Source organism: Agelaius phoeniceus, chromosome 21, assembly GCF_051311805.1.
Source record: "Agelaius phoeniceus isolate bAgePho1 chromosome 21, bAgePho1.hap1, whole genome shotgun sequence".
NCBI classification, from domain to species: Eukaryota; Metazoa; Chordata; class Aves; order Passeriformes; family Icteridae; genus Agelaius; species Agelaius phoeniceus.
The window spans coordinates 1,975,376-1,997,757 of record NC_135285.1 but is presented as its reverse complement, the minus strand read 5'-3'; the positions used below and the strand labels follow the sequence as shown (position 1 = coordinate 1,997,757).

The following is a 22,382-nucleotide window of genomic DNA, read 5'->3' as shown; positions in this document are numbered from 1 at the left end:
GTTCTCCATGAAGGGATAGTGGAGCTGCTCCCATGGCAACAGAGAGAGTTGCCAGGCTGTGGGTGATGGGTTCCAGTGTATGGCAGAGTCAGACGTGGGGAGGGGGGACACCAAGGACAACACTGATATTTTATACATGTGCAATTTTTGATGAGTAAACCCAACGTGACTCCTTTGTTCCAGGGGAGAGAAGCTTCTCCCACAGGGAGAGACATTACCAGGGCAGGAGCAGCAGAATAACTCCTAACAACTCACTCAGCTCTGTAAGAGATGCTCCAACAGCTGAACAAAAATAATACTTAATACTACATAAGGTAGAAAAGCCAACAATTCATGAGCTGAGAGCACAGCAGCTGATTCCCAAACTGAGACTAGCCATGAGCAGTAAGTTCTGTGACAAATGAGTAAAAAATATTTCGATTTTAGAGTGATTGAAGCCCAGTTTGGCAGGGCAGGGTGCTGCTGAGGGACCCCTGTGGTGGCCACGGGGTTCAGGGGGTACAGGCCCCCCCTCACAGCAGTGGGGAGCCCTGGCATGTTGGTGTTTCCTCTCTGCCCTCAGCCTGAAGGTAGATTTAGATGAGATATTGGGAATTAGGAATTGTTCCCTGTGAGGGTGGGCAGGCCCTGGCACAGGGTGCCCAGAGCAGCTGGGGCTGCCCCTGGATCCCTGGCAGTGCCCAAGGCCAGGCTGGACAGGGCTGGGAGCACCTGGGACAGTGGGAGGTGTCCCTGCCATGGCAGGGGTGGCACTGGATGGGCTTTAAGGTCCCTTTTAACCCAAACCAGTCTGGGATTCTGTGATTCCACAAGTTCAGCCCAAGGGCAGAGCCTCAGTGCTCCCCTGCAGTCTGGTGGGAGCAGAACCTGTGAGGACCCTTCATGTGTCCAAGCACTGGCAGCAGAGCCCAGCAGGTGCCTGCAGGGCTGGGAGCCATTAGCAGCTGGGCTCTTGCCCTGTTTGATAATCATCAGTACCCAGAGATAAGGCAATAAAATGTGTATTCAGCATTATCACACAGCACAGGCACCAAACAGAACAGAGCCTGGAGCTGCTCCCCAGCTCTGCAAAGGGCTCCGATGGAGAGCCAGCACTCCTCACCCTGTCCCTGCTGCTTTCACACAGCCCTCAGCAATGACAGCCCCTGGGAGAGGCTGTGGGACAGGAGAAAACTCCCCAGCTTGAAGGAGAGGGAAGCAGGACCTGGGCTGGTGTCAGAGTGAAATAGGAGCCAGGTCTCATAAGCTTTTGGAGGTCTATTTTACACTTAAGATTGTTTAGCTACTTTAGAAGGCATAAAATCAGCAGGATGGCTTCTGTTGCAGTGTGGGAAACAAAGAGGTTTTAATAAAAGACAAAATAACAAACTCTTTACCAAGAAAAACTCATTTAGGTGCAAGAGGCCCTCCTGCCTTTGGTAAAACACCTCACAAAAGCCATTGGTTTCTTTGTTCTCTTCTTTTTTTAGTAAATTGCCCAGGTGGGACTTTTGGGCTCTTGTCCAATTTGCCATCCTTAAGTTTGAGGTGAAATCTTCCAGGTCCTATGAGATTTGAAATATGAGGCATTTTCACCTAATCGAGGAGAGAAACTTCTGGGCTTCTTTCCTCTTTAAGGGGACAAAGGAGAGTTTTGTCACTCCCTCAACAAGGGGCACATTCCTACATCAGAGGGGCTGGAACTCAGGCAGGCTGTGGAGAGCAGGGAATGAAACCAAACCTGGGGAGACAAAGCAGAGTGCCCAGCTCTGGTGGGACACAAAGCCAAGCAGAGGAGCTGGAAGCAGGCACAGAAGGGATGCAGCTGAGCCCTGAGCAATGACAACACCTCATTCCTAAGCAGCAGCAAGGGCAGGTTGGAAATTGCTCTGTAAAACCAGGCTGGACATGAGGCCAAGCTGCTTTGTCCAAGGCTCAGTTCAGCTGGTTGGGCTGGAATTAAAACCCAGAATAATTCACCAGCCCTTCACCCCTTGCAAGCCCAGCTGCTGCAGCATTCCCACTGTTTGGGCTGGGCATTGCTGTGACAAAGGCCCTGAGGAACAGGACTGTGTCCCTGTCTTGGTTTGGAAAGACAGGAGTGTGCTAAGGAAGGCAGGAGCCTCCCCTGAAATGGAGAATGTAAACCCTCCCCACCCCTCCCAATTGCTATAAATTTTAAATTAAGGGGCTCTCAGGCAAAAATATGGGAGAAGGCAATAACAGTTCTTTAATAGGGAAAAGGAAAAAAAGGATGAAATAAACAATGCAGTGCACTGGAAAAAAAGGATGAAATAAACAATGCAGTGCACTAGAACAACACTGCCAGAGTCAGAACCCAGCCTGACACCCTGTGGGTCAGGGTGCTGGCACAGTCCCATTGGAAATGTGGCTCAGCCCTCCTGCAGTGCCAGGGCTGGCTCTGCTGGAGCAGAGATCCTGTAGAGAAGGATGGATTCTGCCTCTGAAGATCCAGGGGAAGGAGAGGCAGCTGCTGTTCCTCTGGGGAATCCAGTGGAGAAGCCGTGCTGGTGTCTCCAAACCTCTGGATTATATCTGGGTAGCAATGCTTGGCTCCTCCCTCTGGGCTCACATCTCCCAATGGGATGCTGTAGTTCTTATCAGCCATGCAGGGACATTCAATGGCTGTTATCAGCAGATGTCCCCTCCCAAGGGAGGAGTGAATGTGGTCACTCAAAGAGAGAGATCAGGCAAACTGCCCACTGGACAAAGATAATCTGCCACACAGATGGCAATGGAAAACATCTTGCATTGCAATCTTCAGCAGTCCCTCTGCTCCCCAGGGCCCATTTCCCTCAGTCTGGCTGTCAATCCAAGCCTCTTTATTCCTGAAGAGATTTTAAGAACCAGAGGTGGAGGTGCCAGTTAATATTTCTATTCATTGCAGCCCCAAGGGCACCTGCAGCACCAACAATCACATTCCTTCAGCAGCCAGCATCCCAATCTTCCTCCTGGAATGTGGTGTGGCTGAGTAACAAAGGGAAAACCCACCCTCCTGAGGCTCACCATTGCCCCAGAACTCTCACAGCCCCCAAGGTGCATCACAAAAAGGCAGCAAGAACTGGTTTATTACAGCAAATCAGATTGACCTAAACCTTGCTGCAATTTTTGGCTCTTTAGAAGGAATTCCTGAGTTTCACTGCAAGGACAATGATCTGCATTTCCCTTTTGGGGCCCAAAGGCTGCAGGATCCCTGCAGCTACCAGGGCAGACAAGTTCTGGAGTCACCAAACCTCCCACACAGAGGTCAAACTGAAACATCAGGGCAAGGAGCTCTTGCAAGAGGAGACCAAAATCCCTGTGGCATCCAAAAGGTCCAGTGACCCCCCCCCAGGCAGAGCCAGGCCACAAACACCTGCAAGTGCAAGTGCCTCTGCTCAGACACAGCACTGGCCAAGGTGCATGGAGGTCCTGGTGTCCCCAAATCCCCCAGCAGGGCTCTGTTGCTTTCAGGGTTCTTTCCTGCACCTCCATAGCCAAGCCCATGAATGTTGTCCTGCTGAGTGTAGGTGAGATGGAAAACTGATTCCCTTCCCTGCCCTTTGGCTGCCCTTCAAGGAAGGAACCTGTAAAAATCCCTCTGGAATTCTGGGATTATTCAGTGGACACTGAGCAGAGACCTTGGTGCTGGTTTGGAGAAGGTGGCTGGGAACAAACCTGTGACCCACTGGAGCAGGTGTTTTGTTGTTCCTGGCACCCAGGCTTGGTTTCACAAGTCCCTGGTGACACCTTGACCACGGTGTGAGCTCAGGGGAATAAAGCACAGCAGGCACAGCCCTCTCTCTGCTCTCTCAGCACACCAGGGCTCCCTTCCTTCCATGGAACAGAGAGGAGAGTGGACACAACCTGCCAGAGCAGCTCTCAGCCTGCAGAGCAGAGAGGAAAATGGAGTTTCTGAGTTTCAAAGAACAATGAGCTTTGCAGAATGTGTCAGCTCCTTCCACAGGCTCACATGAGTCAATAATTAACAGAAGAAAGAACAGATGCTATGAGACACATTTCTTCTGAGGGTATTTACTTGCTTCTACCTACAACTGTGCCTGAAAAAGTGGTAATATGAAACTGCATTCCTAATCACTGGCTTGCTTTGTATCAGATTGGTAATGATTCATTACCAGCATTTTGTACACATTTCACCACTTCTTTGTTCTGTTAACCCTCATCAGGCAACTCAGCTTTGGCACAGCAAATTGATGCTGGCCTGAGGGGAAAAAATTAATATTAAAACTACAATAACAATTGTCTCCTGAGTCCTGGACTGGTTTTTTATGACAATAGCACAAGAACCAGCACGGTTTATTCTGGCTCAGGCTGGAGGGCTGGTTATAGGAATTACAAATATTACAGGAATATTTGAGGGCAGGGAGGCCCTGGCACAGGGTGCCCAGAGCAGCTGGGGCTGCCCCTGGATCCCTGGCAGTGCCCAAGGCCAGGCTGGACAGGGCTGGGAGCACCTGGGACAGTGGGAGGTGTCCCTGCCATGGCAGGGGTGGCACTGGATGGGCTTTAAGGTCCCTTTTAACCCAAACCCTGCTGATTCTTTCTCCCTTTCTTGCCACAGAATGGCACTCACTGTTGAAGGACAGACCCCAGTTCTCACTCCTGGGCTGCTCTCTCCAGCCCAGCAGATGTGAGGCTGTGAGATGTGAGGATCTCCCAGGGATGTTTTTCCCCTTCCCTGGGCCCAGGCCCTGCTGATGAGGAGAAGCAGAGCTCAGACTCAGCCCAAGGCAGCTCTGGCAGCCCAGCTGAGACACCTTTGCCCCTTGTGCAATTGTTTTGCTAGAAAAGGAAGCAGGTTTCACTGCCTCCAGTTGTTCACCCTCGTCCTTCTCCTCAAACTCCCCTGGCAGGTCCAGCAGGCTGAAATCCACCCACTCAGATAGTTCAGCTGCTTTGGTGAATTCTCCTTCCAGCTGGACTGACCTTGTTATCTTTGCTGTGGGCTCCCTGTGCTGCTGCACTCTCCTCCATTTGCTGATGGTCATTTTTGCACCACAGAGGGCAAGAACAGGGAAGGGACTTGGGAAAGAGCAGGGAATGCAGAGGATGCCCATGAACTGTGTGATGTGTCTCAGCACTGAGTGGCCCTGGGGGGAGCTGCCCTCAATCCAGGTTTTACACCCACCTGAAGCTCTGAGGTGCTGATTTGCCCCTTGTTTTTAATGCTGAGCCTGGCCCTGGTGGAAGGGGAGTGCTGGCAAGGACACCCAGAGCATGCCTGGGATTCAGAGCCATGGGGAAGGAGCTTGGTCCTTGTTAACAAAACAGCCTGGAGGGCAAATTAAGGTGAGAAAGGCAAGTGGAGAGAGCAGAGAGGTCACAGAAGGATCTGCCAGAGCTGCAAGGACAGAAAGTGCAGAAATACTTCATCCTCCTGCAAAGCTGCTCCAGCAAGGCTCCCATGCACAGACACATCTGGAGGAACAGGGGCACTTGTGTGCCAGGACAGGCTTCTCACTGCTGTCCAAAAGGGAACATAGAGTTCTGACACCTGTGTGTCACCCACCAAAACTGAGATAAAGGCTGGAGAGCCCCGTGTGCTCTGCCTCTGCCTCCAGAGAGACCCAGAGCAGCCAGGCCCAGGTGTGGCACAGCCCTGCCCCACAGAGCTCTGCTGCTGGGCACCTCCAAACACCCCTCCTGAGACAGCCCCAGCCTGAGGAGAGCTCAAATAGCATTGAGAGCAGATAGAAACACCTTTAATGCACCTACAGGCAAAATCAGGGATGTTCTCTACCCTCAAATGGCTGAATTATACTGAAAAAGTAATTAAATAACTAAGAAAAAATTACCTCTCTCCCAGCTGAAACTGGGACAGGACTTAACAAGATTTTTCATGTCACTTCATTTTCTGGGCTAGATGCAACTCCTCCAAAGCTGAAGACAGACATTCATCCCAAGGAGCTGGATAAGGGGAACTTCTCCTCCTTTACAGGGGAAGTCACAAACCAAATTCCCCACCACACACAACTCATCAGAATTAACCTAAAGGAGACTGCAAAGCCTGAATCCTGCAGCAGCACTGCCAGAAAAGCCCCTTGGAGAAAGATGACTGTTTTCACTGCTTTTGGAGAGAGCACCTGCACAGCAGAGAACAGTGACCTCTCTCCAAGGGACTTTTCTGGCAGAGCTGCTGCAGGATTCAGGCTTTGCTGTCTCCTTTACCAGACACTGCTTTCAATGTCCACCTTCCCTCCAGCCACCTGCACCATTCCCATTCATTGTTCCCAAGCATTTTCCAGTGGGTGCAGTGCCCACAGCACCAGGACAGGGGGTTCTGCCCAGGAGCAGATGCTCTGCAGCATTCAGAGGTGTGAGGACACCTGACAATGGTTCAGTTGTCCACCTCTTGTTATCCTGTAAATCACTGCCCAGCTGAGCCTCACTGAGTTCCTCCGATGCCTCAGGAAAGCTCACAGACCTGAATTCTTTGTGAAAATTCTCTCTGCAGTCAGGCTCAGTGGGTTTGGAGAGAATTCATGGTTTGTTCATGTCACAGGGATCCCACCCGTGCTGTAAAGACAAACTGTGACCTCCAAGTGTGAGCAGGGAGCGATTCCAGCTCCCCATGTGCCAGTCCGGGAGGATCTCGGGGCAGGCAAGGCTGCACCACCCTCTAGTGCACACCCACAGCAGTGCCTGTGCTGAAAGGCTGGGGAAAATTCCCTAATCCAGCCCGGCTGAGCCTCCCCCGAGCTGGGCTGGCACCAGCCCTGCAACAGCAGCTGGGAGCAAAGGGAGAGAGCTCTGAGAGGGAACCCCAGAGCAGAACAAGGGGCATCCTGGCCTTGGCACAGGGAAAAAACACTGCCCTGCACCCAGCACTGTGCACACCCTGCACCCCAGATCCCTGGGACCCCAGATCCCTGCAATCCCAGACCCCACACCCTCAGATCCCTGGAATCCCAGGCCCTGCACATCCAGCAGCCTGCACCCCTGGGATCCCTGTAACCTGCATCCCTGGCACCCCAGCACCCTGCACCTCACACCCCACATTCCTGGATCCTGGCAGCTCAGATCCCTGGAATCCCAGGCCCTGCAACCCATATACCTGTATCCCTGGAATTCCAGACCCTACATATCCAGCACCCCAGACTCCAGGACCCCTGGCAGCCCAGATCCCTAGAATCCCAGATCCTGCCCCCCACATCCCTGTATCCCCAAATTCCAGATTCTGGACATCCAGCACCCCACACTCCTGGATCCCTAGCAGCCCAGATGCCTGGAATCCCAGATCCTGCACCCCATATCCCTGTATCCCTGGAATCCCAGATCCTGCACCCCATATCCTGTACCCCTGGAATCCCAGATCCTGCACCCCACACCCCTGTACCCCTGGAATCCCAGATCCTGCACTCCACACCCCTGTACCCCTGGAATCCCAGATCCTGCACCCCATATCCCTGTACCCCTGGAATCCCAGCCCCTGCACCCCATATCCTGCACCCCTGGAATCCCAGCCCCTGCACCCCATATCCCTGTACCCCTGGAATCCCAGATCCTGCACCCCATATCCTGTATCCCTGGAATCCCAGATCCTGCACCCCATATCCTGTATCCCTGGAATCCCAGCCCCTGCACCCCACACCCCTGTACCCCTGGAATCCCAGATCCTGCACCCCATATCCTGTACCCCTAGAATCCCAGATCCTGCACCCCATATCCTGTACCCCTGGAATCCCAGATCCTGCCCCCCACACCCCTGTACCCCTGGAATCCCAGATCCTGCACCCCATATCCCTGTACCCCTGGAATCCCAGACCCTGCACCCCACACCCCTGTACCCCTGGAATCCCAGCCCCTGCAGCCTATATCCCTGGATCTCTGGAATCCCAGACCCTGCACCCCACACCCCTGTACCCCTGGCACCCCAGCCCCTGCAGCCCAGTGCAGCCAGCTCAGCTCCTGCCATGCAGGGTTTACCTGCACAACAGGGGTCTCTGTAATTCCTGGCACAGGAGTGAAACCTTTCTCATCTCAAAACATGGAAGATTTTCACTACCAAAACGTGCAAGCAGGAGGAGATGTTCACTTGATGTGAAATTTCTGGAATTGTGTCTCCTTGAGCAGCACCAGGCCAGGAGAGCACGGACTGGCAGCCACCCCCTCTCAGCTGCCCAGCTCCCCCCTCCTCAGCCAAACTTGCCACCAGCACTGGGAATGGCCAGTTCATATTCTGGGCTTGAATTTCTTCATGGATATAAAAAACTGGGAAAAATCACCATTGTGTGTGTGACAGTTCTGCAGGTACAGGCCTTTGTACCAAGCAGTAAAAAAAATCATCATCCTGGATGAGAAATTCCTGCTGCAAGGGAGCACCACATCAGCCTTGGGATATGGGAAATATGGGAAACCTGAAGTGACCAAGAGAATCCCCAAAACAATCCTAAAATAACCTCAAAGTCTGAGCAGAGCACAGGCCTGAGCAGGTTCATGGCCAAGGTTTGGCAGCAGGGTGGGATGTTATTTGGTCTAAGTTACCAGGACAGTTTAAACAGTTTGAAACCAAAACTCTGCAGGAAAGACCCAATTGTTACACCCAGGTGCGGTTTCCAACAAATCCAGTATCAGGAAATTGTTCCACAGGTGCTGTTTCCAACAAATCCAGTATCAGGAAATTGTTCCACAGGTGCTGTTTCCAACAAATCCAGTACCAGAACTGCTGAGAGGCTCCCAAAGGCAGCTCTGACCCCGGGAGCTGCAGTGGAGACAAGAGGAACACAGGAAATGTGGGGTACAGGACAGTGCCCCTGTGTCAACCACAAACATCTCCCACCTTTCCTGCTCCCCCACAGGGTATCTCCTTCCTGCACCAAAGCAGAAATAAAGCACCAAGGTGGTGAAGGGAGGGTGTCACTGCCCTCACACAGCATTTCCGAGCTCAGGAGGAAGAAAAACACCCAGAGCAGGAGGGAGCAGCACTGGGGAGGGAGCTCCACCCCTCCACTTAACTCCTGTGTTTGTTTGGGTGTTTTGGACACAGCTTCAGGAAACACAGGAGTCTCCTGAGCATGACTTGGCACTCAGAGAGCTCGAGTCCCAGGAAACAAGAGCTCATGGGGGGGGAAAGAAGGAAGGAGGGTTTAGGCTGGGTATCAGGACAAGGTTCTTTCCTCAGAGGGTGGTTGGGCACTGAACAGGTCCCTGCACACTCCAGCTGAGGCAGAAACAAAAGCAGAAGTGGAACAGAAACAGTGACACAAGTGAGCCTTGAAGGACAGGCCTGCCAGCCTGGAGGAGGGAAGCTCTGGGTGACCCAACTGCAACCTTCCAGGGCCTGCAGGGAGCCTTCAAGGAAGGTGGAGAGACTCTTTACAAGGCCTGGAGTGCCAGGACCCAGGGAATGGCTCCCACTGCCAGAGAGCAGTGCTTGATGGGATATTGGGAAGGAATTGTTCCTTCTGAGGGTGGGCAGGCCCTGGCACAGGGTGCCCAGAGCAGCTGGGGCTGCCCCTGGATCCCTGGCAGTGCCCAAGGCCAGGCTGGACAGGGCTGGGAGCACCTGGGACAGTGGGAGGTGTCCCTGCCATGGCAGGGGTGGCACTGGGTGATGTGAAAGGTCCCTTCCAACCCAGGAAATTTCTATGATTCTGTTTTTTCACAAACTGAATCTCACTGCACCTACACTCAAGCCCTACTGTCACTGAGAACATCCCAGCCTTGCTCTTTGTAACTGGCTCCAGGACTCACCTCAAGCTACTCCTTTGGAGAAAAGTTGGGAGGAAAGGGGAGAGACTGGTTCAATTTCTGGCTCTCTTTGTGGAAATCCATCTGAGAAGAGGCTGTTGACTGCTGCCCAGGTTGGTGGCAGCACTGGACACCTCTCAGAGTGCAGCACATCTCACCATGTGCCACACGAGCTGGAACCTCAAACAGGAACTGGCTTCAGTGGAGCTCATCTCCTCTGAGTCTTCCTCCTCTTCAGCATCTTGTCCAGAGACCCCCAAGGGGCAGACCAAGGCCAAAGGAAGCCATGATCAGCCCCAAGAGCCCACACCACCTGCTCAGCCACACGGGGCTCCACACTCACTGAGCAGAGGTTAAAAACACAGGATGCTAAGCTTAAAAATATGCATTTTCTTTTTTTCTTTTAAAAATGTACAGTCAGATTTCAAGTGGATCTACAAGAAGACACTCAGCTATCTTTAAGAAAAGTAAACCTTGCAATGCACTGCATACAGTTTTCTAACCAGCCAGAGTCAGTGAGTTGGGTGAACTGCAGCGAATCCTGAAGGAGCTTCAGTGGCTTTGTTTTTGTCTCCACCACGTGGGCACAGACACCCAGAAGGCAGCAGAGGCTCAGCTCCTCTCCCCTCAGGCCTGCCCTGCAGCCCAGCTCAGCGTGAGGCTGGGGTGGGCACGGTGGGCAGGGGCAGCTCCATGGAGGGAGTCTCAGTCACTTCAGCTGGGCTGGGCTTGCACAGCTCCAGTTTCTCACTGAGCTGGTTGTAAAGCTCCTTCACAGCTTCCCCACTCTGCAGGGTGAGAATCAGGGACAGGGAAACAGGACAGTCACACTCCATTCTAGCCAGGGCACCAAGTGTGCTTCACCCTGTGTGTTTAACACAAACCAACACAGCAGGAGGAAGCCACAAGGTAATTAATTAGGCCACAGCTCAGTAGCCTTGGAAAGCAGAGCTGGTGTTCCATTAAACAGTGCTGGCAAGGCAGCTGCTCTCACTTGCAATCAGAATTCCCCTTCTCCTGCTTCCCTTCCTACCTGCTTGGTGGGCTCCAAAGCTTTCTGCAGAGACTCCAGTTTGGCTGGGGCCACTTTGTGATGCAGATGCAGCAGCAGCCTGAGCACATGTCTGTGCACGTTCTCCTTCCTGCAAGAGCCATTTGAAAGCACAGTAACCAAGACAAACAAACATCTTGAGAACAAGGAAGCCAGAGCAACAGAATAATTCAACCCACCACAGACTTTATTATAATTATCCAAAAACCCCTGAAAATTGGAGCTTCTGGAAGGGGCTAACTTAGTGTAAGCACTACCACTGCCTTAGTCCTTCAAGGATTCAAGGAATTGTTCAACAGCAGTGGATTACCTGCAGAACCATGAGGAGGGAGGGGGAGATTTTAAGCACAGGGAGTGTGGAGGGAGCAGCAGAAGCAGCAGCAGATGCTGCTATGCTCCAGCAGGAATTTCAGCCACTTTTAGGGAAGCTTTCTGGAGGCTGAACTTGCCTGCAGGCCACCAGCTAAACCAGAGTGAGTGACCAGAGGTAACAACAGATTTTTGCACACTGCTGATACTGCAAAGAGCTGAAGTTAACTCTGCATAGCCAGAATTACTGCAAAGCCTGAAGGATATTCTCCTTTGCAACTCCACCTTAGGGATAGTGAATAGCAGTTCAGATAATAATTCACAGTCAAGACATATCCATTTGGCTGATAAAAACTTCATCCCAAAACATGCACCTTTCCTTAAAGGAAAACAGCATCAGGCTGATATTTCTGCTGCCTGTGAAGAAGAATTTGATGAACTACTAAACTATTGCTCAGAGCAGTAAAAGCTCTGTCAGGCATTCTGTAAACTCCCTCTCTCCAGTGAGAAAAATCTGCTTTACCTGGAGCAGGCAGTGAGGAAGAAGCCATCAAAGAGACTGGTGCAGAACTCCTCAAGTGCAAATTCATCACTGAGCAGGGTGAGGTTACCAGTGAGCAGGTGCAGGAAAATGTCACTGAAGGCCAAGTCACTGAATGTCTCAACTACAAAACATGGCAAGAGACACAGAGTGACAAGGATGTGCCAACACCTGTCCACACAGCTCCTGTTCATGCTGAAAATCCTGCAGTGAGGTTTCATCATGGAATGGTTTGGGTTGGAAAGGACCTTAAAACCCATCCAGTGCTACCCCCAGGCATTGTCAGGGACACCTCCCACTGTCCCAGGTGCTCCCAGCCATGTCCAGCCTGGCCTTGGGCACTGCCAGGGATCCAGGGGCAGCCCCAGCTGCTCTGGGCACCCTGTGCCAGGGCCTCACCATTCTCACAGGGAAGAATTTCTTCCCAGTATCTAATGTAAGTCTACTTCCTTTCAGCCATTTTTTTCTTATTTCCTTTGGTAACAGGCAGCCCAGGCAGGTGGCTTTGATCCTTCAGACATACAAGATTAGGAGCAGATTGCTCCAGAGCTCTCCTGCAACTCATCCCAGAGGAGTCAGTGAACAAGATAATACTGGTGAAAAAATTAAGGCTGTGTTCAGTCTTATTTTGTTACCAGTTTTTCCACCACACAAAGGCAAGTCCCAGCAACTTCTGGCCACCTGCAGTCACTGTGGGCAGCAGGAGAATTGGGGCACCTGCTCTGTTATCCTTCAGATTCATTCTCAAATGATCTCATTGTTAATGGAGGCCTTGATGTAAGGAACCACTGATCTCAGCACTGCCCCTAAACTCTCACATCAGCAGAACCCAAACACTCCTGCAAGGACTCACAATTAAGTCACAGAAGAACCAAAGGCAGAAGAACATCATGTCCCTGGTGTGACATCCCTGTCACTCCAGGTTTAGTGGCCTCCTGGGTGTCCAATACAAGGCAAACAGAAAATGAGACAAAAACTTACCAAGTGCTGGCAGGAGCCTCAGAAAAGCATTCTTGTTCCTCTGTTTGGTGATGTGAAGGATGTAATAGAGCCCAATCTCACAAGCTATTCTGTTCTCCTGCAGGAACCTGTTATGGCACAAGCAAAGTTTATTCCTCAATCAAGCAGTATTTTTTTTAATTTTTAAGAGGTTTAAAGTACTTTTGGGATGGTTATCAAGCAGGTACAGCAGTGGCTAATCTCAAACCCACTGAAGAGCAGCTACTCAGTGAGTGAGCAGATGGATCATCCCTGTGTTCACTACCACACTCCAGGAAAACTGAACATTCAGCAAACAGCTGTGTTGAACTGTCAACATTTATAATGCATTCCTGATTAAAGTGCTGTTCAAAATGGGCTTTAGAAGAAGCTCAAATACTCAAAAATTATACAAAATCCAATGTTTTAGTCTCCCAAAAGTCAAACATAACACTGTGACAGAGGAGAGCACAACTACCAGGACCCAGTATCCCAGATTCTGGCACACAGACAAGAGTTGTGCTAGAAATCAGTGGAAGATCTGAACACAGCAGAGCACACAGAGGTTTTAATTATCTTTCTGATGTCCCTGGAGTGACAGGTTATCAACGGAGAGAGTGTGGGTGTCAAAAATGCCAAAACTTTATGATTTCCAATAGTGCTCTTCAACATGAGCACTCATCCAGCTGTACCCAAATATCCCCCCAAACTCAGCATCCACTGCCTGGGAAGCTGAACAGAAACACCAAATACTCTGATATTCAATGACAGAATGGTCCATTAGAGGAAATAGTACTTCATGTAGATAAATTTTATTTGAGGGAGCACAAGGGAAAGCTGGTTTGTTAAAGGGCAGGTTCAAACTCGATGAATTAGCACTGAATCTCATCCCAGGAAGCCCTGCCTTTAGCACAGGCAGTTTTCCCCTGCCGGGTCTGGCTGGCTCCCTGCTGCCTCGGTGCCAGACCCTGCAGGGGGTGGGGCCAGGCACGTACTTGGTGAAAGCCTCGGGAATGGCGCTGGGGTAGGGGATTGGTCCCTTCTCCTCCGAGGGCAGCTTCTGATCCACTGTGAAGGTGTGGTCATCCACCACAAAGGACATCAGCAGCGGCAGGAACCTGGTGATCAGCTCGGCTTCCTGCGAGGGAGGGAAGGACAAAGGGAAGAGAACAAAGCCATCATCAGTTACTTCATGCCACCTGATGGTCCTGAAGTGCAAGGCAGTGTGAGGAGCCTCATCCTACTGTGAGGAAAACCAGCTTACAGACATCCAGTTCCAGTCAAAATTCCTGAATAATTCACTTCAACATGTTCCATGGTAACTAGGAAAACTCTGCTTCATCTCACTATAGGAACACTCCTGCTCAAACCCTTTCTTTGGACAATTGTGTTCCATTTCTTCTGAGAGGCCCTTCCCAGCATTGCTCAGGCATGGGATGTGTTCAGGATGACATCAAACTGCTGATGTCAACAATCACTGACTCCCAGCATGGCCCAGGCTTATTTGTGGTAACACAACCACAAAGAAATCAGATTTTAAAGCCTGATTCAGAGACTCCCTTTGGAAAGAAACTGAGCATTTTCCCTTATAGGTTCATGAGAGAGCACAAATGACAGCACTACCTTCAGAATTACTGGTCCCTCTCACTGCTACAGTCCCAGTGTTATGCACACCCTCCCTGGGTGAATTTAAACATCCAAGCAGCCAGAAGTGGATGCATTTTAGAGACCTCAAATGTGCCCCTAGATGTTTATAAAACATTTACTGCTTTATAGTTCAGAACAGAAACAGCAAATTCCTCCTGAGGAACAGCCCTGCTGTGCAACACCAGGGTTGGCCCTCCTGCCCTCAGCTGAGCTACACCAGGGATTCCTGTAACACTGGGAAAGGATTTCCAAAGCATGGAAAGATTACAGCTCAATGTGGCATTACATTAAACTGCTGTAACAGAGAGCTGGGAGGGAAAAAACATTCTTCTTGTCAATGAAAAGCTTCTGAACTGCCCCCAGAGTTTGAGACCAGTCCTGGAAATCCTGCTTTCCTCGTGCAAGACATGTTCTACAAACACATCAGTTGAGTGCAAGACTCCAGGAAAAATGAGAGAGCAACGAGCAACCAGTGGAGTATTTAACAGAGGTACAGGCTGATTTTACAACAGTAAGGACCAGGCACCCATGGAAATAAAAAGGTGGGTAATGGAAGCTCTCAGCATGTCCAGATCAGCTGCTCTGTGACCACTGTTTTTCCCCAAGAAAGCTTTGATGAGACATTTGGAGAACAAATGTTTAATCAGAAATGCAATAAAATAATAAACAAGTCTAAATTTGATTAATTGTGTTAAATTCTTAACATCAAAAGGGCTCACCATTTTTGGTTCCTTGAAGACTTGGCTGTCAATCATGTCCCAGGCCCCCTGTCCCAGAGACAGCATCCTAAGGAGCAGCAGCAGATCCGGGCTTTCCTCCAATTTTAAGGGAAGAAGAACAACAGCTATTTTGATCTTCACATGAGATATTTATTTGGAAGAAGTGGTTTATATTCAAAGCTGTTCTGGGTTAGCAGCTTTGTCCAAGACTGCTAAAGGCATTCAGTTCAAGTTAATTGAAAACTGATCCTCAAATGGGCATCAAATAACTGCCACACCTCAGGGTTTGGGGAGGGTTTGTAAATTTATAATGCACCAGGAAGTTTGAACATATCTTTTTAAAATGTGTCCAGGCCAATTAGTGCACTGGAATATAATGTGTGAGAGGATAACCCAAGTCATCTCAGCAGAAGAAAGGAGAGAAAGGGTGTGTAAGAATGGATTGTTTGTGTCCTGAAACCCAAACGACTTTCAGTCTTAAACTGTCACAAGGAAGTTGCTCCATGCAAGAACATTTAACAGCTCAGGGATAAAACAGCAAGTGGCTCCCATTGCTCAGACACCTGTCAGGGTGCCCTTCTTTAACCCTTCAGCACCTCCTGCAGACTGCACTTGCAGGAGCTGTGTTTTATCTCAGGCACCAGACCAGAGCTGTGCAAACAAACCCATGGCATTCACTGTGGCAGGAGGAAGGTGCTGCTGTCAGACAAACTGATGGAGGGACAAAGCAGGGAGGCACAGATTCTACACATTATTCTGTATTTGCACAGCTGCCAGCCAGAATGAGCCATGCAAAGAATTCATGGTCAGTTTGGAGAGTTCCAACATGCCCACCATGTCCAAAGAGCTCCTGCAGAGCTCTGCAGCAGGTGCTGCAAATGGACAGGAGTCGTGTTTCCCTTGTTCCAATTGCCACATTTGAGAACTTAATGAGACTTGGATGGTGCCAGTCCTTCCCTGAGGGCTGTCAGTCAGCCCAGAGCACAGCCCAGGTTAGCTACACAAGCTGCAATGCTTACCCTGGGTAAGGTGTCCTGCCCAACCAGGTCTTGCAGGTGCCTTATGGTGCTCAAGGCTAAGGTGTTAATGGCAAAGGGATCACACAGGATCATTGACAAGTCCCTGGGAAGAAGTAAAAAGCAAACACTTGTCATACACAACCAACAACCCCGTTGTACAGGTCCAAACCCAGCTGTGTGCACCTGAAGAACCTTGTCCTGCCTTGTAAAGAAAAAACACTTATGGTGGTTTTGATGTGAAAGAGCACAAATAACAACTGCTGAAAGTCTTCTGCACTGAGATCAAGCACAAAATCCCCCACAGCCAGCTGAAGGTCAGCTGGGAGACAGCCCACAGACAGTGGAGCTCTGGTGGCCCCAGCTCTTTGAGCTGGCAGGTTTTAGCCATCTCCAGAGTGCTGAGGACAGAAAGGTCTCAGAGGCTTTTGAAAAACAACAAGTAAAAGTGAATTCTTAAATAGTTTAAAATACCAATTGACAAAATCTGAAAGTACCAGCTAAATAAAATACTGTGAGGGCAACCTTGCAAAAATGTAAGTGTACCAGATCACAGCAGGGTTGTCATTTGAAGCTAATGAAGTACTTCAACTGACAAACATCAGCAGCCCATTTTCTCTGGGTTTAAAGCCAGAGAAGTCATTCATCATAAGTTATTTTGACTCCTTAAGAAAGGCTAATGAATTTTGTTATGAGGCCACAGGGGAGACTCAAGGGTGGCAAGTGAAGCAGTGCAAGCTCTGCCACCAGGATGTGCTTGGCTGTGCCCCAGCACATGAGGGATGTTTGGGATGTGACTGCACAGAGGGGCTGTGGAGGTTTGCTGGCTTTAGGGAAGAATGAACAGCTGTCAGATGCTGTGAGTGCCAGGAAGCCAGTGTCACTTTCCCAATGAACAGCCCAAGTGCCTTACCCCAACACTTGTTCTTGTCCTTTCTTCACCCCATCCAGGAATCCTTGCAATTCCCGAGCTCTCTTGTTGTCCACGAACTTCTCCCGAATGCAGGCATCGAGGCACCAGGTGAACTGCCAGCAAATGCAGGGAGCTTTATGAACTCATTCAACCAGCAACAGAACACATGATGTCAGAGAAAACAGGCTCAGAATGACCTCAAAATATCTGCAGTTGAGATGCTTCATTAGAGCACCTAGGCACAGCACCACACTCGTGACAAACACCCCAAAAGCACATTAGGAATGCCCAGGGAAGTTAACCTGGGGTCACTTTCTCCACTTCCAGGGAAGGCATTCCCTGGCAATTAAGGAGCAGGCATTTACTAAATCCACCAGTGCCCTGCACACCTGTAGATTTACACAAGCAGGAGACTGAGAAAGAAGCAGCATTACTTAGAAACAAAAAATGTGGTTTATTTTGGCCATTGCAATAGCACTCCCACTCTCTAAATAAAGGAATATTGTCAGTGGAGGTACTCCTTCTTTAGAGCTGTATTACTGAACTATATTTTAAGCAGAATACATGTAAAACTTAAGAACTACGTCAGAGAAAAGGCCTTGTTCCAGGTCAGAGTGATGCTACCACAAACAAGGGGCCAGTAACAAGATCCTGCTGTGACATTACCACATCTGTCACTTCCCAATATTTGAATAGTTTCATGCTTTCATTTTCATGTTTTCATTCATGTTTCCTGTTTTCATTTAATATTCAAAGTATTTACTGTTACACACACAGTTTACTGACAGACAGAGCAAATCTACAACTGGGAGGGAAGCCTGGAGTAAGAACCTGGGGCCAGCTGATGTTTTTTATTATTTTTGCAGTATCCACATAGAATAGATGTCAGATTAGACATCGCTTTTAACACTGCCAAAGTACCCTAAATTTGAATGATGCATGGACTATGAAATGAAAGCAAACTGCTGGTTAACCAAGATGAAGTTTTCACCCAAAGGTCTGAGGAATATAAGATGACATTTATGTCCAAGGTCTGAACTCTCTTTACAGAAAGGACTCATCTTCTCAGGGCTTTTTCCAGCAAATTCTCCACAAATACCCCCATGTGCCCCACACGACTGGTACCTTGTGGCAGGGATCAACAGTGCAGATCTCACTGATCTCCAGGTCGTGCAGGGACATGAGGAGCTCGGCCCTGAGCGTGCAGTAGTGGACGTTCCTGGTGCGCAGGAACAGCGTCCTGAGGAACTGCAGCACCATGTCATAGAGCTTCACGTTCTTCCCGATCATCTGCGTCAGCTTCTGCACCACCTGAGCTCAGGGGGAAACGTGGGCTCAGCACCACGAGGTGCTCTCATTCTACACACACACAAATGTAAATTCATTATCTAAGGTGATTTACCAAGATTGAAACATCTGCAGGGACATGAGGTCCTGAAGAGGAACTGTTTACCCCAAGTTTTCCAAGAGCATTTGTTTGAGACATTCACCAAATCTTCAACAACCACAACCTGGTTTTGTCTCAACTAATTTCTTTTTTCTACCCTTCTGATTCTCCCCCCATCCCTCAGGGGAGTGACCAAGTGGAGGTGTGGTGCTGAGTGTCCTGCTCTGCAGTGCAAACCTGGAGTAAATTGCACCAGGGCACCTACACCAAATGATTCTGAAAGCAAAACAGGCCTAAAACAACCCCTCATGTAACAGATGTGCTGCCCCCTCTGAAATTAAAGCTTTATACTGCCTTAATTTAATTTAACTTTTCTGGATGCCAATTAACTACAACTTTCTACATCCTTAAAAAAAATAAAGGCAACTTCAGTTAAGCTATGTCCACTTAAAAAGTTCCCAAGAAAGCAAATTTAACATATCAGCATACTCAAACTGATGTGATAAAAGATGTTCAGCCTTAAGAACAGCTGAAGTGAATTAAAACCAGACTGACCAACAGAGAAAAAAATCTGCTCTTTCTTTTTTTGAAGTGCATAAACAGCTTAGAATACTCATCATTTATTACACAACAACTAAAATAATTCCTGCTGTTTTCATCAAGATGTGTAGGAGAAAATGGCCTGGTGTTCCTTGCAAAGAGTTTGTCCAGCTAAACAACTTCAGCAGTGAAGGTGGGCAGAAGAAACCAGCCCAGGTTATGTGATGATTGATTGAAAGCTGATAAATTCCCCTCACACACACTGTCAGGGTTTCCTTGTCCTTACCTCTCCTTGACGTCTTGTTTTGGGAGATGGACTGAAGAAATTTTGCAAGAAGGAAATATCATTGCTGAAGAGAATGTTCTCCTTCTCCAGGATGTATTGCTTCAGCAGGGGTGACACCTCATCCCCAAAGAGAGCCTGGTTGTCCTGCCAGATCTGTCTCTTCACCTCCACAGCACAGGCCTTGTACAGGTCCTTATCAGCCATCACCAGCTTCAGCTTCTTCTCAGGGACCTGCAATGCCCAGAGCAGTTACACAGTGAGCAGCACCTCACCTGCCTGCCTGCCCATGTAACCATCCAAACCATGGAATCACAGAATGTCCTGAGCTGGGAGGGACCCACAGGGATCCCCCAGCCCAGCCCCTGTCCCTGCCCAGCCCCTGTCCCAGCAGCCCCAGCCTGGGCATCCCTGGCAGCGCTGCCCAAAGGCTCCTGGAGCTCTGGCAGCCTCGGGGCCGTGCCCATTCCCTGGGGAGCCTGGGCAGTGCCAGCACCCTCTGGGGGAAGAACCTTGCCCTGAGCTCAGCCTGAGCTGCCCTGGCCCAGCCCCAGCCGTGCCCTGGCTCCTGTCCCTGGCCCAGAGCAGAGATGGGAGCTGCCCCTCGGGAGGAGCTGCAGCCCCGGGGAGCTCTGCCCTCACTCTGCTCCAGCTGAACAACCCCAGAGCCCTCAGCTGCTCCTCACAGCCCCTCCAGACCTTCCCCATCCTTTTAGCATTTTCCAATAGCTTTGGATGTTTTTTTGTCTTGTGCCCAAGCAGCCCCAGGACTCAAGGTGAGGCTGCCCCAGCACAGAGCAGAGCAGGACAATCCTCTCCATGCCCTGATCCCCACCTCAGGCAGCCTGGGCATTCACCCACCTGGTGTAGCAGTAGAGCAGCCCTAAGAGACTTCAACAACCAAATCACAAACCATTAATTCTTTCAAGGAAGAAAAAAAGATCTACTTTAAATCTCCAGTGCTGAGATTTGAGGTGATATTCAAACTCAGTAATTTACTGAAGTTCCAGCAGCATTTTGAGTCCATTACCTTGAGTGCAACATGATGCTTTTAGTAAGGACACTCCTAGAGATTTTTGTTTCACAGATCTGATTCTCCCTCCTGCCTACTTTTAATTGCACTCTTCAAGTCTTACCTTCCACTTGTCAGAGATTTGTAAAACAGCAGTGGAAAAATTCACCTATCAGCAAACTTGGCTTTTTAGGAAGCTGCATGGATTGAAGGAAATAGGGAAATAGTCTTGTCTGATTATGAAAATGTGAAATGTTTTTTGAATTAGTCCACTGAGCTATTAGCAGACACAAGAATGTACTGAATCCTCAGTCAGTCCCTGACACTGAACAACACATGTGCAGAAGGTGCAGAGGGAGCAGAGCCCACCTGCCAGAGGCACACCAGAGATGTCACACCAGTGCCACACCACATCACACCAGGCCAAGCAGAGCAGTGCTCCCACCTTGGGCAAGTGCTTCATGACACACATGACCACGGGCTGTATCGAGGGCATCTTGACCAGGGAAAAGCTCTTCTCTAGGAGATCTTCCAGCTTCTTGTATCTGAAATCATGGAAAAACACCACACTAGGTACCATGCAGCAGTAAAGGAACAAAGTGGCCACCTGAAAGCCACTGGAGCCCTGAGGAACCTTTAGAGAAGTCACCCATGCACGGCACTTTCACACAGAACTCCCAGCTCACTCCAAGGAACCAAGGACGCTGCTGACAAACCTCTCCTCGACCTTCCCCTCCAAAGCGATGGCAGACACTCTCTCCAGCAGCTTCTCCCGCAGCTCATCGAACACGGACTGGTGGAACTCGAGCCGGGGGGTGCCGTGCAGGTCCAGGAAGGGCAGGGCATACTGCAGCGAGGGCAGCAGCACCCCGTTCTCCGTCTGCAACACAGCCAGAGAGAACTGACAGAGGGAACTGACAGCGGCACTCGGGATAGCAAATAAAGCCAGGAAAAGCCCAGACAGCACTGGGGGCCGTGCCCTGCTCCCTGTCTCCGCTCAGCCCGGCCCCACACAGCCTCTAACGCACCTGGAATTGCTCGATGGCCTTCAGCGGCTCCGTGCAGTTCGTGAGGGTCTCCTTGAGATCCTCGCCGTTGGCCACTCCCAGCTCCTGCAGCCCCGCGTACATGTCGGCCTGGCCGGGCCCGCGGGGCCGCTCCTGGCTCAGATCCCGCTCCCGATCCCGGCTCAGATCCCGCTCCCGATCCCGGCCCCGGTCCCGCCTCAGCTCCCGCCCCGGCTCCGCGCGGTCCGCCCCAGCCCGCCCCCGCCGCGCGCGGGCCCCGCGCCGCAGCACCAAGGTTCCGCCGCACCAAGGTTCCGCGGGCGCTGCCCTGGCTGTTCCCGGGCTCCCTCCGGCCCGAGGAGCTCGGTGCGGCTGGCTGAGCGCCGGGCAGGGCGGACGGGGCTCAAGGAGCCTTTGGACAGCGCTGTCAGGCACATGGAATCACAGAATGATGGAATTGTTCGGGTTGGAAGGGACCACAGAGGGTCATCCGGGCCCACCTTCCTTTCCAAGCAGGGCCATCCCAGAGCACAGGGCACAGGATCGTGTCCAGACAGTTCTGGAATATCTCCGGCGAGGGAGACTCCACACCCTGTCTGGGCTGTCTGTTCAGTGCTTGGTCACCCACACAGGAAAGAAATTCTTCCCCGTGTTTGGGTGGAACTCCCTGGGTGTCAGTGCTGCCTCTTGTCCACTGCTGGGCACCAGCAGAGTCTGGTCCATGCTCTGACACTGCCCTTAGACACTCATACACATCGATGAGCTCCCCTCTGGGCTGTCACTTCTCCAGGCTGAACAGGCCCAGCTCCCTCAGCCTTTCCTCACAAGAGAAATGTTCCAGAGCCTTGACCAACTCAGCAGCTCTCTGCAGGACCTGCTCCAGGAGCTTCCACATGGTGGGACTTGTGGGGTGTCCTATGCAGGGCCAGGGGTTGGACTTGGTCCTTGTGGGTCACTTCCAACCCAAGAGATTCTGTGATTCCATGTTCCTGTGCAGGGCCAGGGGTTGGACTCAATCCTTGTGGGTCACTTCCAACCCGAGAGATTCTGTGATTCCATGTTCCTGTGCAGGGCCAGGGGTTGGACTCAGTCCTTGTGGGTCACTTCCAGCCTGGGGTTGGCCTCAGTCCTTGTGGGTCACTTCCAGCCTGGGAGATTCTGTGATTCCATGTCCGTATGAAGGGCCAGGGGCTGGACTCAATCCTTGTGGGTCACTTCCAACCTGGGAGATTCTGTGATTCCATGTTCCTATGCAGCAAAACTCAGGGTTCCTGGGGGTGTCTGAGGCT

General features: G+C 50.7%; 1 protein-coding gene across 1 annotated transcript; it reads right to left on the bottom strand.

The window, feature by feature from the left end:
• Window positions 1-10,060: 10,060 nt before the first annotated feature.
• NELFB (negative elongation factor complex member B) lies at window positions 10,061-21,331 on the bottom strand. Its single transcript, XM_054646401.2, has 13 exons — window positions 21,115-21,331; window positions 20,803-20,966; window positions 20,532-20,631; window positions 19,078-19,308; window positions 17,990-18,175; window positions 16,865-16,977; window positions 15,955-16,057; window positions 14,936-15,031; window positions 13,565-13,707; window positions 12,573-12,679; window positions 11,574-11,715; window positions 10,724-10,832; window positions 10,061-10,478 (listed from the first exon to the last, which is right to left on the bottom strand). Exons 1-13 carry the CDS (start codon window positions 21,214-21,216, stop codon window positions 10,341-10,343), a joined length of 1,734 nt encoding a protein of 577 aa, XP_054502376.2. The 5' UTR covers window positions 21,217-21,331; the 3' UTR covers window positions 10,061-10,340.
• Window positions 21,332-22,382: the final 1,051 nt, after the last annotated feature.

Excerpts from the sequence above, each read along its gene's own strand:
- NELFB (XM_054646401.2), bottom strand. The coding sequence starts at position 21,216 with ATGTACGCGGGGCTGCAGGAGCTGGGAGTGGCCAACGGCGAGGATCTC. Across the intron at positions 16,058-16,864 it reads GGACAAGAACAAGTGTTGGG|GGACTTGTCAATGATCCTGT; the intron begins GTAAGGCACTTG and ends ACTTCTTCCCAG. Across the intron at positions 13,708-14,935 it reads TCTTCAAGGAACCAAAAATG|GAAGCCGAGCTGATCACCAG; the intron begins GTGAGCCCTTTT and ends CCTCCCTCGCAG.